Source organism: Phyllostomus discolor, chromosome 10 (genome assembly GCF_004126475.2).
Source record: "Phyllostomus discolor isolate MPI-MPIP mPhyDis1 chromosome 10, mPhyDis1.pri.v3, whole genome shotgun sequence".
NCBI lineage: Eukaryota > Metazoa > Chordata > Mammalia > Chiroptera > Phyllostomidae > Phyllostomus > Phyllostomus discolor.
This window is the reverse complement of record NC_040912.2, coordinates 13,424,036-13,442,275: the sequence shown is the minus strand read 5'-3', so window position 1 is coordinate 13,442,275 and position 18,240 is coordinate 13,424,036. Positions and strand designations below refer to the sequence as shown.

The 18,240-nt window shown below is 41.9% G+C and overlaps 1 protein-coding gene across 1 annotated transcript in view; it reads right to left on the bottom strand.

The window, feature by feature from the left end:
• Positions 1-17,565, bottom strand: part of C10H7orf31 (chromosome 10 C7orf31 homolog) — a 30,223-nt gene extending 12,658 nt beyond the window's left edge. Inside the window, exons 1-4 of the mRNA XM_028525937.2 lie at positions 17,275-17,565; positions 16,473-16,630; positions 7,120-7,287; positions 1,140-1,211 (exon numbers count right to left, since the gene is read on the bottom strand). Of these exons, the coding sequence (XP_028381738.1) occupies positions 1,140-1,211; positions 7,120-7,287; positions 16,473-16,606 (374 nt within the window). The 5' untranslated portion in view covers positions 16,607-16,630; positions 17,275-17,565. The remainder of the gene's footprint in view (positions 1-1,139; positions 1,212-7,119; positions 7,288-16,472; positions 16,631-17,274) is intronic.
• Positions 17,566-18,240: the final 675 nt, after the last annotated feature.

Below are 18,240 nucleotides of genomic sequence, written 5' to 3'. Positions count from 1 at the left end.
AACCACAAATGTTTATATCCTTCGTTATTTGGATTCTAAGCTGATGGATTTTGAAGTAAAAAAAAGTTTCATCTTCTAGTTATATTTCTGGTTGAGTTGGGGAAAGTGGGACAATGAATATAAAAATCCAAGGGATCTAGAGTTACTAGATTGGCTGTTATTTATGAAACATTAGGTCAGTGTGCAAAAATTTTTTGTGTGACAAATTTAACTTCGATATTGACAAGTCTATGCCTAAAGTTGATTTGAGTCAAAGTGGAAACTTTTTTTTCAAGTAAAAGGAAAGCTTCTAAAAAAAGAAACCCTCAAAGTTTGAAATAAAATGAATGAAAAGAAAACAGGCTTAGAGACACCAATTCCATGACCTGAATCATTCTAGTATTTTACTGCTACACTCCATATCTACTTTCCAAGTTAACTAATCCCAAAGGGATAAACAAGTTTTGGTAACCACAAATATGTCTTTTTTGGCTCCCTCTTGTGGCGAAGATCTATACTAACTTCTTACCTATAAACATTCCTAATAATTCTAATAGTTAAAGGCAAAGAAGGGATATTTTCATTGTTACTTCAATATTGTCAGTATTTTATTTTTATCTGGATATTAAAAAGTATGATTTTTATATTATATACAACAAACTATTTCAATAAGTAAAAAATAATGACCAAGTATTCCTTATCCAAAAGAGACTTAGGGAATAATGTTACTAAGTTATTTGTAGATTACCATAATGAACATCTTATAAAATTCTAATTAAACATTGTGTTGAGGGCACTGGGGCATTTTCTGTGAACACTTAAAGTCATATTCCCATTAGACTGAGTAACTAGGTCAAAGGCCGGGAAATGACCAAGATGGTCTGTATGAATTCCTTCAAACATTACTCTTCCATATATCCATTTTTCTCTTTACTTGTTTAAATACCACAAACAATTAGTATGTTTTAGGTTTATTTGTTTTATTTTTGTCACATGTTTGGTCTTTGTTTTTATTATTAATGCTCTCTATTTTTTAAAAAAGGAACACTTTTGTATTTTCTAAAACTTTCCATTTTGGGGCTTTTTTATTTCTAATATAATTCATTTTCACTTAAAAATGTTATTTGATCTTATATAAGGACAATAAACCCAAAACTTACAATGAATCGTTTGTATAGATGTCACTTTTTTTGTTCTGTGTCAAATAATAGAATTGTTCAATAGGAAGCTTTCTGAAAAGAAAGAAAAGATTAAATTGAACATCTTTTCAAGTTAATACAGTATAACTGTGAGACAGGAAAAGACAAATAGATTAGTACAACTATATGTATAGGGAAATTCAGCTTATGAAAAGGAGATATTTTAAATCAGCAGAGAAGGATTTACTTTTCAATAAACAGGAGAGGGAAGAAGAGTTGAGGGAGGTAGGAGAGGGTAAAGGGGGGGATAAGTGGTGATGGAAGGATACTTGACTTGGGGTGGTGAATACAATACAATATATAGATTACGTGTTGTAGAATTGTATACCTGAAACCTATATAATCTTATCAACTAATATCACCCCAAGAAATTCAATAAAAAAGAAAAGAAAATATAAACAATGCAGGAAAAAATCACTAGCCATTTGAAAAAAATAGATTTTTGTTTTGTACTACTCACAAAGATAATTTTGGATGGATTAAAATCTAAAGAATTGGGCAATACAGACAAATATTAAAAGAAAATATACAAGAATATTTTTTTTGTCTTGGTAGGAAAAACATTTTAAATAAGATTTTTCTTTTAAAAAATGTGAAGTTTCAGGAGATTTTGGCCAAGATGCAGGCGTAGGTAGATAAGCTTCACTTCCTTGCACAAAATAAGGATAACCACCAATTTAAAAACAAAAACAACCAGAACTGCCAGAAAATCGAACTGTGTGGAAGCCTGACAATGAAGGCATTAAAGAAACATTCATCCAGACTGGTAGGAGGGCTGGAGATGGAAAGCCCGGTGGGAAGACACCCTAAAGGCAGCTGGAGGACCAGGGTGGGCAAGGGTGGCAGCTGGCAGACCGAGTGGTTCCACATTCGTGTGCAGATAAGCTGGGAGGAACAACTGGGGAGCAAGATGGACCATGCAACCCAGGGTTCCAGTGCAAGGGAATAAAGCCTCAAAACCTCTGGCTGTAAAAAACTGTGGGGGTTGAGGCAGCAGGAGAAACTCCCAGCCTCACAGGAGAGTTTACTGCAGAGACCCATGGGGTCCTAGAACATACGTGAACCCACCCATCCAGGAATCAGCACCTCAAAGGGCACAATCTGCTTGTGGGAAGCAAGGAAAGTGACTGAAACCAGGGTGAGAGCCAAGCAAGTGGCATTGTTCCCTTTCTGACCCCTCTCCTTATGTACAGTGTACCACAATGCAGCTTTGTGGGTTGCCCCATCCTGGTGAATACCTAAGACTCTGCCCCTTACAATGTAACAGGTGCACTGAGACAAAGAAATATGGCCCAAATAAAAGAATAGATCAAAACTTCAAAAGAAGAACTAAGCAACAAGGAGGTAGCCAACATACCAAATGCAGAGTTCAAAACACTAGTAATCAGGATGCTCACAGAAATGATTGAGTGCAGATGCAAAATAAAGGAAGAAGTAAAGTCTATACCAAGTGAAATAAAGAATATACAGGGAACCAACAGTAAAGGGAAGGAAATGGATACTCAAATCAAAGATTTGGAACAGAAGGAAGAAATAAATATTCAACTGGTACAGAATGAAGAAATAAGAATTCAAAACATGAGGAGAGGCTTAGGAACCTTGGGGACAACTTTAAAGGTTCCAACATCCAAATCATAGGGGTGTGAGAAGGAGAAGAGGAAGAGCAATAAATTCAGAACTTATTTGAAAAAATAATGAAGGAGAACTTCCCCAATCCGGCAAAGGAAATAGACATGCAAGTCCAGGAAGCTCAGAGAGTCCCAAGGAAGCATACACCAAGACACATCATAATTACATTACCCAAGATTAAAGATAAGGAGAGAATCTTAAAAGCATCAAGAGAAAAGGAGATAGTTACCTACAAAGGAAGTCCCATAAGACTAGCAGCTGACTTCTCAAAAGAAAACTTGCAGACAAGAAGGGGCTGGAAAGAAGTATTCAAAGTCATGAAAGGCAAGGACCTACATCCAAGATTATTCTATCCAGCAAAACTATCATTTAGAATGGAAGGGCAGATAAAGTGCTTTTCAGATAAGGTCAAGTTAAAGGAGTTCATCATCACCAAGCCCTTACTATATGAAATGTTAAAGGGATTTATCTAAAAAAAAAAAGAAGATAAAAAATATGAATAGTAAATGATAAACTCACAACTGTCAACAACCAAACCTAAAAACAAAAACAAAAACAAACTAGGCAAACAACTAGAGTAGGAACAGAATCACAGAAATGGAGATCACAAGGAGGGTTATCAGTGGGGAGTGGGGGTGGGAAGAGAATGGGGAGAAAAGGTACAGGGAATAAGAAGCCTAACTGGTAGGAACAAAATAGACAGAGGGAAGTTAAGTATAGTATAGGAAATGAAGAAGTCAAAGACCTTACATATACAACCCATGCACATGAACTAACAGGGGGAATGCTGGTGGGAGGGGGTGTGCAGGGCAGAGGGGGGTAAAGGGGAGAAAAAAATGGGACAACTGTAACAGTATAATCAATAAAATGTACTTAAAAAAGGAAAAATGTAAAGACAGGACAGCATAAAAATCTCAAATAAAACACAGATTGGAAGAAATACTTGCAATGAAGATATGTAAAGGATTAATACACAGAACATAAAGAACAACTAAGAATCTACAGCTAAAAGACAAACAATAAAAATGGAGAAAGAAAAAGAACAGAAAAGAAAATGTAAATGGCAATACCTAAGAAAAAAGTACTCAACCTAAGCAGAGAAACACATTCTAATAAACAAAATACTCATTAGATAGGCAAAAATTGTACTGTTTGATACCATAATACAGTTGGCCAAGAGAATGGGGAAACGGATACTTTTAGCCACTACCAAGACCATAACTTCCACTTAGGACTTTCTCTGGAGAAACATTTGAGTACGAGCTCAAGCAGGATTGTTTGAGCTCATTCATTACTTATAGTTACTGTGAAAACCAAACCAAAACAAAACAAAAAACCAAAAATAGGGGAAAAACTACGAGAATGGCTAAAAAATTTATGCCGTATCCATATTGTGGAATACTATGAGAAATTAAAAAGAATGAGGTAGATCTGTATTTATAATGGCTATATTATATAGTGGTAAAAAGAACTTGCCTCATCTATATATTATATTAAGTATATCCACACATAAAATAACACAATATATTTTCAATGGGTGCCTGTGTGATTATGTAAATGCACAATGCAAGGAGTGACTCAAGGAGACTCACCAAAATGGTGTCTGCAGTTCTCTCTGGGAAAGAGATTGGGATCGGTGGGGCTGTGGTCAAAGGAGGCTGGACCTCGTACATTTTTTTAAAAAGGTAATATTTTAGAGCAGTTTTAATTTCCCAGCAAAGTTGAGAGGCAGGGAGAGAGATTTTCCCATATCCACTGTACCCTGGCACATCCTTAGCCTCACTCACGGCCAACATTTGTCACCAGAGTGTCTATTGGTCACAATCGATGAACCTACATGAACACGTTATCGCCCGAAGCCTTCACTCTTGGTGCTTGTAATGTTTCAACAGATTGTAGCACTCAACTGTCCCTTGCAGCCGGCTGCCCATTATCTTTTGAACACCCACCTTACATCTCATCCCCCCAATGTAGGTTCCAAAAGCTTGCTTTCTTAGCCTCTAAGAAAGACCGTAGAGCGTGAGGGTTTTGTGTACCCCACAGAATGCTCACCCAGAAAACCCCCAGATCGAGAATGTTCTGATTAACGAGGTAGGTAAAACGAGCACCTCTGTGCGCATCAGTCCAGCTTTCTCTGGTCACCCCAGTGCTCGCTCAGTGGGTCCGTAAACTGAGTTAGCATGGCGGCAGAGACAGAAGTCGTTTTGGGTGGACTCGTCAACATGAACTTCACCCTCATCAAAACAGACCTGGCCACATCTGAGTTTGCCAGAAGTCACCAACCCTAAATACTGCAGATAGAAAAATCTCCCTGGGCGTCCTAGTCAGCCATCCAGTGGGAGGCTGATCACCCTGGACCCTTCCACTATGAAAGGGGATTTATCATCACAGGACTAGACACTTGCAAACATGGATTTCCCTTCCCTTCTCGCCATACTCCTGCCGGTCACATCACTGGTGGACTCCTGAATGCCTTAATCACTGCATGTCACTTAAATGATAGTACTTTCGACTTAAGTAATTTACCACACAGGAAATGAGGCAGTGGTTGAATTTAAGGATTCACTGGTCTTTTCAGATATACAGAACAGCAGAATAGGTATCGAAGATTCAGTTATGGCTGAGTGTGGCACATGCTCTGAAGCAATAACCAATAAACAGCTTCCCCCAAAGCCAGAACACACAGTTGAAAAAGCAAAGAGTAAAAGTGGGGATGATGCCTCTCGCCATTCACTTTCTGTTACACTTGAGAAGTAAACTTCCTACACAGCCTGGGTCTTTGCTGGTTTAGAGGTCAAGGGCGAAACACTTCTATCAGAGAACACAACAATGGTCCCACTGACCCGGAAGTTGAACTGAGAATGTGGTAATCTGGGGCTTGTTGTGACTCTGGAGAAAGCAGATAAGAAAGGACTGTACCAGGTAGGCTGGGGTGACTGACCCTTAAAGTCCAGGGCAAAGGATTGCTGATATACAATGATGGGAGTGTGAAAGGAGCATTTCTAGAGCCTAAAGAGTTTTTTGGACACCTCCTAGTATTGTTTCCAGGGGCATAAAGTGAATGGAATACTGTGGCAACCTCACACTAAAAGTTTAGATCTCTCAGAAGCAGAATTTGGGGTTGCCCCCCGCTCCCCGCCCCCCAGATAATGAACTCCTACCAGCTCAGGTTCGGGCTGAGGGCAAGGAAACTGTAACAGCAACAAGAGCCTCAGGCCAGCTGTAGAAACAAGCACTATAGTCACATCCCATATTTTCTTCCTTATTATGTCCTGGATACTTTAATATATTAACTAATTTTTCTTCTCCTTTTTCCTGATTATTTCATACAGGGTGTATTATTGGGGGTTCAGCAAGGGCACACATGTGGGTTATTGGGACGAGTTTGTAACTGAACATCAGGACTGAACGTCCCACGGAGACCCTCGACTTGGGGCTGGGTGCAGGACCTGCTGGGACTCTGGGTCTTCCCTGTGGGAAGTGAGCACCTTCCCCTTCGTCTGCTTCAGACGGCTGTACTGAGGCTTTGCAAAGGTCATCGGTTGCCATGTGACCCTCTGGTCACCGTCTCTCTCTCTCTAGCTGTGGCTTTTCTTTCCTAATTTCTCTTGACAGCTTTAGAACAACAAACCACACTAGACAGTCAGTAAGCTAGGTAACCGGGATTGTTAGAGAAAGCAGGAATAAGGACTCTGTGTGGAGGTTTGATGGATTTTATTTTGACTGAATTTCATAATTTTTAGTAAATAATTAATGTGACATTTTCTTTGCTGCTTAGGTTTTTTTTTCCTTTCTCTTCAGTTTTAATCTGTGTTTTAAATAAAGTTGCTGAAAGAGTGACTTTAAGATTTATAAATGATTACTGAAATATTTTAGTAATTGAAGACAATGCCCAACAGGTTCTCATCACTATAGATTGATGAACAAATTAGAAATCAAAAGTCCCCCCAAATCAAGAACTTCTGCATACATTAGACCAGCTATTTGTTCGAGCAAACACATTTTTAATTGAATCTCTTGCAGGAATATTCATATTTAGTTTTAGATAAAATGTGATTAGTGAGGCAATTAAATGAATCCAAATTTCTGATCATAATACTTGAACACCTCTAAGAACAGAAAGACTACCATAAACACAGATTTTTTTTTTACTGACTTCACAATTAGAAATTGTATAATTAGTTTTTCCATCTGTGTCTTCTTATAAACAATAAAAGAAGTAAGTTTGGAGGCAGAGGAAGTTAAAAAGGACTCACAATAGAAATAAAGTGAATACTAATTCACTGATGTGTAAGGCAGAAGGGTTACTTACCTTGACCAGGTTTCTGCACCAGATCCGTAGTGCTGATGCCCCTTGCCTGGGACACGATATTTTGGCCTGTGCTCCTCAGGGAAGGAAGTGGGGATCACCCCACCGTGCTCCCTGTCAGCGCCCCAGGGGAGCCTACACTGCTGGAACGACTCCCTGAAGTCCTGATACCTGTGAAAAAAGAGACTTTCAATAGCTTCAGCATGGAATACTGTGGTCTGAACGTTCGTGTCCCCCCAAATTCATGTGCTGAAATCCTGACGCCCAAAGTGATGGTACGAGAAGGCGGGGCCTTTAGGCGGTGGCTAGCTCACCCAGGTGGAGCCCTTATGAGTGGGACGAATACTCTCAGAAGAGAGACCCCGGGGGGTCGCTGGCCCCTTCCACCACATGAGGACACAGCACGGAGGTGCCGGCTACGGACCAGGAGGAAGGCCCTCAGCGGAACAGGCCCCCGCCGGTGCCATGTGCTGGACTTCCGGCCCCCACAACGCTGAGAAATAGGTGTGCGTTGTTTATGAGCTACCCAGTCTGCGGGTGTTTGTTATGGTTGCCCAAATAGACTAAGGCAAACAACTAAAATTCCCATAGCTTCAAAGTTATTTTTATAGCACAGTCTTTAGAACACAGACAGAATCTGCAGTGCTAAGTAGATTATGATAGATACTGGTTATTTAGGCATCATTGGATTGCTGGAGGAATGAGGTTAAATTCCGGAGGGCCTACGGATTATTGTTTTTATTTTTGCATTTGTAGTATGTATGCTTATTTCTTTTAAATGTCTCTATTGAGATATAATTCACATGGCCCACAATCCATGCATTTAAAGCGTACAATTAAATTGTTTTCAGTGTATTCACATATATGTACAACTATCACCACAATCATTTTAGGACATCTTCATCACCTCAAAAAGAAATTTTGTATTCTTTAGCTATCCTCCCCCCACTTCCCCCTCCCAAACCCAGCCCTAAGCAACCACTATTCTATTTTCTATCTCTATAGATTCGCCTAATCTGGGCATTTCGCATAAATGAAATCTATATGTGGTCTTTTGTGACTATATCACATATTGGTAGTTCATTCCTTTTAATGGCTGAATACTATTTCATTTATGGCTATAAGACATTTTCTTTAACCATGCACCTGTTGATGGACATTTGGGTTGTTTCTACCTTTTGGCTACTGTTAATAAGCTGCTCCACACACTTACGTGCAAGTTTTTGTTTGAATACACACACTTATGTGCAAGTTTTTGTTTGAATACACACACTTATGTGCAAGTTTTTGTTTGAATACTTGTTTTTTAACTCTTTCGGGTATATACCTAGCAGTGGAATGCTAGGTCACTCAGTAATTCTGTTTAGTTTTTTGAAAAACTGTCCAACTGTTTTCCCCAGTGGAAAGTTTCTTCCAAGAAGTGCCTCTTCCACAGAGGCACGCTCTGTGCCTCTTCCCACGATGCCTTGCCCTATGCATCTCTTCCATTTGGCTGTTCCTGAGTTATATCCTTTTATAATAAAATAGTTACCTATCACCAAGAGATGGAGAGTATAATGTCCAGGGAATAAAGAACATCGATTCATCGGTCCAGTTTCTCCACATGCCTGCCAACACTTGTTAATTAAAAAAAAAAAATTAAAGCCCTTCTAGTGCATGTGAAGTGGTATCTTTTTGTGGTTTTAATTTGCATTTTCCTAATGACTGATGATGTTGAACATCTTTTCATGTGCTTATCGGCCATTTGTATACGTTCCTTGAAAAAATGTCTGCACAGATCCTTGGCCATTTTTAAACTGGGCTGTCTTATTAATGAGATGTACGAGTTCTTTATATATTCTTGATACAAGTCTCTTATCAGAGATAGGATTTGCAAATATTTTCTCCTTTTCTGTATGTTATCTTTTCATTTTTTATAGCTTCCTTTGAAGTACAAGTTTTTAATTTAAATGAAGTCCAATGTATCTATTTTTTTGTTTTGTTGCTTGTGCTTTTAGTGTCACACCTAAGAATATATCACCAAATCCAAGATCATGGAGATTTATCCCTGTTTTTTCTCTGACGGTTTTTGAGTTTCAGCTCTTCAGCTCAGGTCTCTGACCCGTGCTGAGCTCCCTTTATGCACGGTGTGAGATGAGGGTGCAATCTCATCCTTTTGCGTGTGGATCTCCAGTTGCCCCAGCACCATTGATTGAAAAGACTATTCTTCCCCCATTGGTTGGTCTTGGCTACAGATGATATTTTTACATTAAAAAATGGCGAGTACTATAAAGTTGCAGAAACACTTGCTCCTAAGCTCTGTCTAGAGCTTCCTCAATAGTGATTCTCAAAGTGTGGACCATGAACCAGCAACATCAGCATTTTTCTAAGAGCTTGTTAGAAATACAAATCCTCAGGCTCCACCTCAGACCTAGGAATCAGAATTTCTGTGGGTGGAACCCAGTAACCTGTTATAACAAGCCCTCAGATAATTCCTATACATGCTAAAGTTCTAGAAACATCTCCTTATTCAGTAGTTGCCTTTCCCAGAAATCAGGTCTCCAGAAGTCCAACCCCTTACAACTGCACCATTCCATGGGCTGGAGACGTGGACATTTCCTAACGGGGCTGGTAGTTCAGAGGACCCTTTCTGCTTTCTTAACAAGGACGTGAAGGGCAGGGACCCTACCTTGTTCCCTGCTGCATCCACGTTATATAGGAGGTACTAAATGGATGTGTGTTGAATGCGTGCATACATAGTGAATGGGCAAGGACCAAAGAGATGGATTTGTCTCTGGGGATGCAGCCAATGACACAGTAATGAAAGATTCAGGCTAGGGAGATGGTCTCACAAAACACTTAAGACTATGGTGAAAGATCTGCTTCCTAATTAGGAAGGATTTAATGACTTCCGGTTCCCAGTAATGGCAGTCTAGATTATTTGGACCAACCTTCCCACTGAAAACAACTAAAAAGGCTGAAAAGGGAGCTTCTGTGTTGGTGAACACATGGAGATGTAGGGAGAGTAGCGTGCTCAAGCATGACGCTCTGTGCCTCTTCCCACAATGCCTTGCCCTATGCATCGCTTCCATCTGGCTGTTCCTGAGTTATATCCTTTTATAATGAAATAGTTACCTATCACCAAGAGATGAAGAGTATAATGTCTAGGGAATAAAGAACATTGATTCATCACAGTTGCCACTGCAGAGCAAAATGAGGACAAGTCACTACAGACAAGGTGTCTGCCACACTCACTGCAGAATCCCCGGGATACACAGTTCAGTGTTTTGCAAAGACGTGATGCTCAAGAAGTATTTATTGACTAGGTCGTTTTTCTTGAGGACAATGATATGAAAATCTTAAAAAGGGAACCAATTGCATTTTGGGTTAAATTTTCTTGGGGAAGTTGAATTCTATTTCTATTTGACCTTATTGATTGGCCTAGAGAAAACAAAACAAAACAATGCTGAAAGGAAAAAAAAAATAAAACATGTTCTTAAAAGCGACTGGTTGTTAACAAGTCAGAAAGGAAGAGCAGAGAGAGCGTCCTAAGAGTGAAAATGGGAATCCAGAGAGGGAAATGGGCACAGAAAACTCTTCTGCCCTTGGGGCAGTGTCACTTCTGGCAAACTTTTATTTTGCAGAAATAAAAGTTTGCAGGGTGGGGGGTACAGATATCAGCCAGGTGAGCAACCTAAAGGAGACCATCTCCAAAATAAGCTGGGACCCCAGAAGGCTACCCTTTCATGTTAAAAGTGAGTTAGAAGTAAACCAGCTGTGTAGCCTCTTCTGCACAGTCTGCATCTGCTCATCACTTGACCTTGGATTTAAGAACTTTAGGATAGGTAGCATACTCCCTGGAACCTTGCAGCACCAATTGGATTTCTTTCTGAAGGAAGGGTTCTTGGGGGAATCCTTGTCTAAGATGAGTCCAAACAATGAGTAGGACATCTAGGTGGAAGAGAGGGAAGATTCTAGGCGGGGGAATAACATGTGAAAAGGCCTAGATGTTAGAAAAGTTATAAAACTGAAAATTCCTGACAATGTGAGCTCCAGAATCCTTAGGGAAAACTTGCTTTGTTTGATAAAATATTTTGTTAGGCCACTTGGTGTAGAGGCAGAGACTCTGCAGTTATGGGTGTTGGTAAGAGACACAGCAACTTCAGACATTACGCTGCTCAGAAGGGAGAGAGATTTGGTGTCTGGCTCTTGTGAGAGGGAGACAAAAGGGGAGCAAAGGGAGGGGAAGAGAGAAGCTAGCAGGACAGAGCAGCAGGAGAACCCTGGTGACAGCCGCGCTAAAGGACTTGAAGAGCATGGAAGTTATGGCTAGTAAGGGGCTTTAAGGTACGTTGTGTGGTGTGATGTGATTCTTCCTCTAACACCTAACTGATCAGTGACATTTACCAGGCTCACAAGTGCTCTGTGTGGATGAGGTCTTTGGAAGAAACTAAAGAATGACTGGTTTTCATGTCCAGGTCAAAATGATGTTGAACAGAAAGAGCGTAAGTGAAACCAGGAGCTCAAAGTCAGTAATGACTGTCCCCTACGCCCATCCTGCGAATTAGAATACATTTTGAGAAAGGCTTTGGAAATCCAGACGGTATGGAATAAAGATCTGAGTGAACATTATCTAGATCTTAAGAGATGAGAAAACAGAGTTCAATTTTGCTCTAAATCAGTGAAGCTGACAGAGAATCCAGGAACTTGAGGCCCAGTAGAGAAGAGCTATAGTGAGAGGTAAAGCAAGGGGGGAAGCACGAATGATATCCTATGGGCCCTTATAAGCCTTTTGGATTGTATGTCTGGGCAGCGGGAGCCAGTTAGAAGCGTGGGAGAGGAGCTCAGAGAGAGAGGTATGCACCATGGAGCTCCTTCTTTCTTTGTATCAGACGGCACTTGGCTTAAGGTAAATATGCTGGTGGGAATGAAGAACTGACACTCATGACTGTCTTATAAATAGAATGCTTTATCTCAGAAGTCACTAATAGAGGTTGGCAAACTACAGGCCATAGGCCCAGTCCAACCTACTGCTTGTTTTTGTAAGTGAGATCTTATTGGAATACAGCCACGGCATTCATTATGTACTGCCTATTGTCTACGGCTGTCTTTGCCCTGTAAGAGCAGAGTTGAGCCGTTTGACAGAGATGGCCAAACCTAAAATATCTCCTCTCCGGTCCTTTACGGAAGAAGTTTGCCGACCTCTGCAGGAGCCGGTCAAGGAGAGCCGGGAGACCTTCATGTGGGGCGCTGCAGAAGGGACGGTGGCCTTCCGCTCTCAGACCTCGGAGGCCGCCACCAGCACCGTGACCACAACCAGCAGTCATGGTTTGGGGAAGTGGAAACAATTTAAATGCATTTGATTAATGACAACCTAAGCTTTAATATCTAAGTCCTTAAAAGCTATATTTAAATTAGGTGAGTCAATTTCTGAACATCTGACTCCTATAAATTACGCTGTCCTAGAGAGACTGGCCAGTAAATGTTAATGAACCGTTCGGGCAGGCAGCTATCTGCAGCCAGTAAGTTGCAGGAAGACATTTAAAATAAAAGGCGAAGCAAAAATAAATCACATTTCCCTTTTCTTTTAGCGTCTCCCATTTTCACCCTTTGCCTTAATAATAATTTTATAGAAGAAACTCATTAAAATGAATATTCAAGTTTTAGGAATAATTTTAAAGCTGAAAGCATACATGTCTCCATAATAAAGAAAATAACAGATTATTAGGGCTACAATCTGTAATCTCACGAAATTAAGTGTTTACTTGTTTTTCAGAAAGATATGCTCCCCGTGGGTGAACCAAGTTCTCTCTTTGCTGTCACTTTAAAGAATTTTGAACATTACATTTCAATCTCGGGGGGCTGGAGTTAGCCAGTAATTATTAGATACTCTCATTTTTAGTTGGCGGAGAGCTAATAGTCAAAAAATATTTGGTAATCAGAAAGCAATGGAATGAATCCAGAAACCAAATGGGAACATATAACGAACTCTTAAACAATTCTCAAGACAATTCCTTCACCGATATGTTTGTTTGCCTAATGAGCTGGAGAACTTGCTCGAGGTAAGGAGATGTCAACTAAATGGAAAAAGGAGACGGACATCTGTGATACTGCATAGCTGTGCCTGCCATTCGTAAATTTTCAGTGGAAGAAATACAAAAGAATGCCACCTACTTGTTGATATTTTAAGAGGCAGTCAACTGAATATATATATCAGTGACTACTGTAATTACCTCAAAATTTACCAGCAAAGAAAGTAACCGAAGCATGAAGATTAACTTGCCCTAGGACCATAGGAAAGCCAGAACCATCATCCTGGTTTTCTTACTGTTTTCAGTGCTTTCTACTAGCCCAGTGGTTCTCTAAATAAGCTGAAAAAAAAAAAAAAAAAAACTTCTAAAAATGCAGATTCCCTAGATCCACTTTAAACCTACTGAGCTAGGATATCTGCAGACAGAGCCTGGGAGCTTGTAGCGTTAGAAAGCTTCTCAGGTGATTTTGCTGCACCCTGTCTGCACCCCAGCGGTGGGGAACAATGGTGCTACACTGTGTTGCCTATTCTGGAAAGAAAAAAGAAAGTAGGCTGATGTGAGCAGATCCTTTTGCATTGCTATTAAGACGATTAACTGAGTTCAAAATACATTATGATATTTAAAAAAGGCATCCCTGTCAGCACATCCATGTCTAGAAGACTAAGCTGCTGAGAGCTGAGTATACCAGGGCTCATGTTCATCCTCACCACTATGAAGGGTGCTTCCTAAAAGCCAGAAGCTTTTTGGTTTTTTGTTTTTCACTTTTGAGATTTGAGTCTGGAGTCGTTGGGCCTGAACCCTGTCTGAAGAAATCGGCGTCAGCATTGATATGCAGAGATGCCAGTCAAGTGCTCCTGATGGCACCTTCCAGAGCTGCTCAGAAAACGAGCAAACTTCCTGTTTCTGTAAGCTGCCCAGCCTCGTCTTAAGAGGGAGCGAGTAGGAGGAGTTCTGAGGATACACGATCAATGTGGCTTTGCCATTTAGGGACGATGAAAGGAAAGAAGCCACATGGAGGAAAGGAGGTTTTAGTATTTAGGAGCAAGGACATAGCTGTATGTAGGTATTGCTTCCAATAATACCTTGCTGTCGTTTATAGGTAACTGAACATGTGTTTAATTTTATAGTCAGTTAATGAAAAACGATTACTTTCTCAAAGATGCTTCTCTTGATTTCATGTCAATAAAGGGTTTTGGAGCCAAATACTAACCAACCATAAAACAATTTAGACAGAAGGGATCAAAATTTCAGTGAAAAGCCTTAGATGAGGACTTTCTTTAAAGATTTTATTTATTTATTATTAGAGAGAGGGAATGGGAGGAGAAAGACAGAGAGAGAAACATCAGCGTGTGGTTGCCTCTCATGCACCCCTCACTGAAGACCTGGCCTGCAACCCAGGCATGTGCCCTGACTGGGAGTCTCGGGCTGGCACTCAACCCACTGAGCCACAGCCAGCCAGGCTGGATGAGGACTTGTGAGGGGATAAAGAACCAATCAGATACGGCCACCCTAAAGTCCTTCTCAGGTCCCTTTTGGCCAAGTAGAAAACCTCACAATGCTGCTTATGAGCCAGGGTCACCTGCTCATCCCCCGACCACACATGACCTGGTAAGGGGTCCCCTCCGACTCCAGGAAAGCTCTGGGTAATCTACTAGCCCTTGGAGCTGAGTAGGAATTTTGGGCCGACAGCCACTTTGTGGAATCATGTCATAGTAGAAAAGCAGGTGCAGTAAGGACTAACTCAGTAGAAGTGAGCTGAACCCTCTTCCCCACAGATATGAATACAGCAGTTTCCAAAAAATAAGTTGAATATGATCTTTAAGTGAAAAAGAATGGAGAGAATGCACATTGAGATGTTAACAGTGGTCAACAAAGGAAGTACAGGTTTTCTTCCTTGTGCTTTAATTTCATAATGTTTTTTGTCAAAAAAATGTGTTTTCGTTGTAGATTTCCAGGAGTTCTAAATTGTTCACAAGGAATGGGTTAGTTTTATAACTAGCTGCCTTTTCCCTTTTTCACGTAAAGAGCATGTGGACAAACCGGAACAGGCCCCGCACATGTCTGATCAGGACAGTGAAAGCTCAGATGCGAGAAGAAAGAAGATGCTGTCGGAATGTCTGCTGAGAGCAGTGTTCAGCCTGGCAAAGGGAACTCTGAGCAAGGGCTGCTGTCCTGGAAATCACTGGTTTTTCTTATTTTGCATGCCTTCAGAGGGAAGAACCAGGGTCAGCAGGTGGAACTTACAAGGAGGAAAAATGTTCTCCGTGGGAAGAAACTTAACCATCAGCAGCGTTTGGAACTGGAATGGATCTGCCTGGGTGGCAGTGAGGTTTCTGTTTGCAAGCCTTTAAACGGAGGCTAGGTGACTCCCAGTCTGGTTTCTTAAAGAAATCATTCTTAAATAAGAGGTCTGGTAAAGTGAAATTAAAAAAATAAAAACAAGGAAACAACCACACGGGCTAGTTTTTCACCATCCACATGTTCTGAGAATTTTCCCCCCCTCAAAATGATTTGAGGAAATAGAATACAGAAAAGCTGGCACTAAGATCTTGGAAAGTTTGTTTTACCTGTTACTGCATACGTACAATGGGGGTAATAATAATACTTTCCTTACCGGGTTGTTTGAGGATTGCGAGTTACTCTGTAGAAAGCGTTTGGTACAGTGCCCACACAGAGTGATGACTAGATATATATTAGAAGCAATTTTAATCCTAACCTGTAATTAATGTGCTACAGCAAATGTGGTAAAGCAAAAATTCAGGCAGCAACTATGAACAACAGACTATGGGAGTATTTTTAACCAGATGGTCTTATAAAACAAAAAAAAAATTAAACAGATTAATTATCAAATGAAGGAACCAATCATTCTAGAATTCTAGACTGTAGTGGATGAATTTGATGTCTCCTTTTTTTTAAATAATTTTTTTATATAATTTTTTTAAAGATTTTATTTATTTTATTTTTAGGGAGGGAAGGGAGGGGGAAAGAGAGAGGGAGATAGAGAGAGAGAGAAACATCAATGTGCGGTGGCTGGGGGTTATGGCCTGCAACCCAGGAATGTACCCTGACTGGGAATCGAACCTGGGACACTTTGGTTCCCAGTCCGCACTCAATCCACTGAGCTACGCCAGCCAGGGCTGATGTCTCCTTTTAAAAACATACACCAACTTACTTTTTATCAAGTTCCTAACAGGTGTGAGCACGTTAAGATTTTAGATGATTGTCACGTTATGCCTTCCCTATGGTGTGGTAAACAGAAGAGCCCCATAACCCTAAGAGTTTTTTCTCATATATAAAAATATATAAATCTATTAAACCTCTAAATATATAAATCCATTGTTTCACCTGTCCTCTGAGGCAGTGGGGCGAGTAGCCGTCTGCAGCGGAGTGTGCACCGCATTCGAGTAAAAGGTGTCTGACAGCATGTCAGCTCCTTCTAGCTCCCTGCAGCAGCAGGGCCCGTGGTGGATGACCTCCATGCTTCTTGGCTAAAAAGGCACGACCTGGAAAAGAGGAGGGCACGCTTGATTTGGGAGTGGACTGACTGGGTCCCTGTCACACTGCTCCTCCCTCGGAGCAGGCAGGAGCCAGCTTTGTACCGCTGAAGTGTTCAGCCCAACGCTGCAGAGAGAGAATCAGGGGCCTTCCTTCCTCACCGAGGGCTCCTCTGTGGATCCCCAGATGTCACATCAGTAATAAGTAGCAACTGAAGTTCTGTGGAAATTAATTTCAGCGGAAACAAATCCACGAAGTGGAATATGTTCCAAGGTACTCTAGGTCCACACAAGACCTGTCTACTTCGCAGACATGGGCTGACCTTTCATTCTTGCCTCAAATTTAACCATAACTATTCAAGAAAACTTAGCTGATCACGCCACCACCCCCTTCCCCCAGCCTCTCGCTGCCTTTCTAAAAAGTAGGGAGATTCATTATCCAACCAAATTAACAGCTTCTTAAGTTTGGAGTATCCTGAACAAGGTTAAGTCATTTGCAGAGAGGTGGGTGAAGCGTGAGCTGGACCCCAAAGGGTGAAAATCCCACCCCTCTCTGGGACTTGAAGGGGGACGCCAAGGAGGCGCGGTGGCTAGGACCGCGGGCCCCGGGAGCTGAGGCCCCGCCGATCGGTACCTCGGGGTTTCCCACGCACCTGAGACATCAGCCTGGGAGCGGCACACGCCTCCCCTTCCCCTCCCCAGAGCTGGCGGGCCTTCGCGGAGCGTGGAATTCCGCCGCCGTCCGCACCTGCGGCCCCGGGGAGCTTGCGGGCAGGTGCGGGTGAGGGAGAGAGAGGGACTGCGAGGAGGCCAGGGGTGGGGTCGTGGGTGCCTGTGACGGCGACCATGACCGTGGCACTAGGTAATGCATTCTTGCGGGGCGGCCGGCTGCGCCAGGAAGTTTCGCTGGAAACCAGCCCAGCAGCTCCCAGACGTGTGAGAATCGGAAGCGGAACCGGAAGTGTGGAAAGAAGACGGAAGGTTCAGTCGGGGGAGGGGCGGGGGTGAAATAGGCTTATCCACCTCCAATCAGGCCCTCGACTCCGGACCCGCCCCCCTAGGCCCCGCCCCGCCCCCCCGCTCACTGACCAGCCCACAGGCGCCCTCTGGCGGCAACATCCTTTCTCTGCAGGGATACCTGTTCCAGCGGTGTCTCTGGGATGGAGCTTTCTTTTGTGTCTACTGAACGGAGGAAGAGCGCAGGGCCAGGGAAAAGGGGTGGAAGGAAACCCTAGTGAGACGAGAGCATTCGACCGGTCCTTCCTCTCTCCTCGCTTTAATCGGGGATGATGAGGCCAGATCGAGGGAGGTGAATCACATAAACCAATAGGGATTGCAGTATTAGTGCTGTAGTACGGAGGCACGTCACTAAGGGTGGAACAGAAGAGGGAACATTGAACTCTCCATGGGGAAGATAGGAAAATCAGGATAGTACAGGGGATAAGAGCATAGCTTTGATCTCCAGGCAAACCTAAGTTATTTTCCTCATGTCAGATGAGGATAATATCTACCTCTTAGGGGTGTTGTAAGATTTAAAATTGCATACACCTCCCCCGACACACATACGGACTTACATCATCACATCTACATAGCCTAGGGTAAATACATTGTAGTAGTAC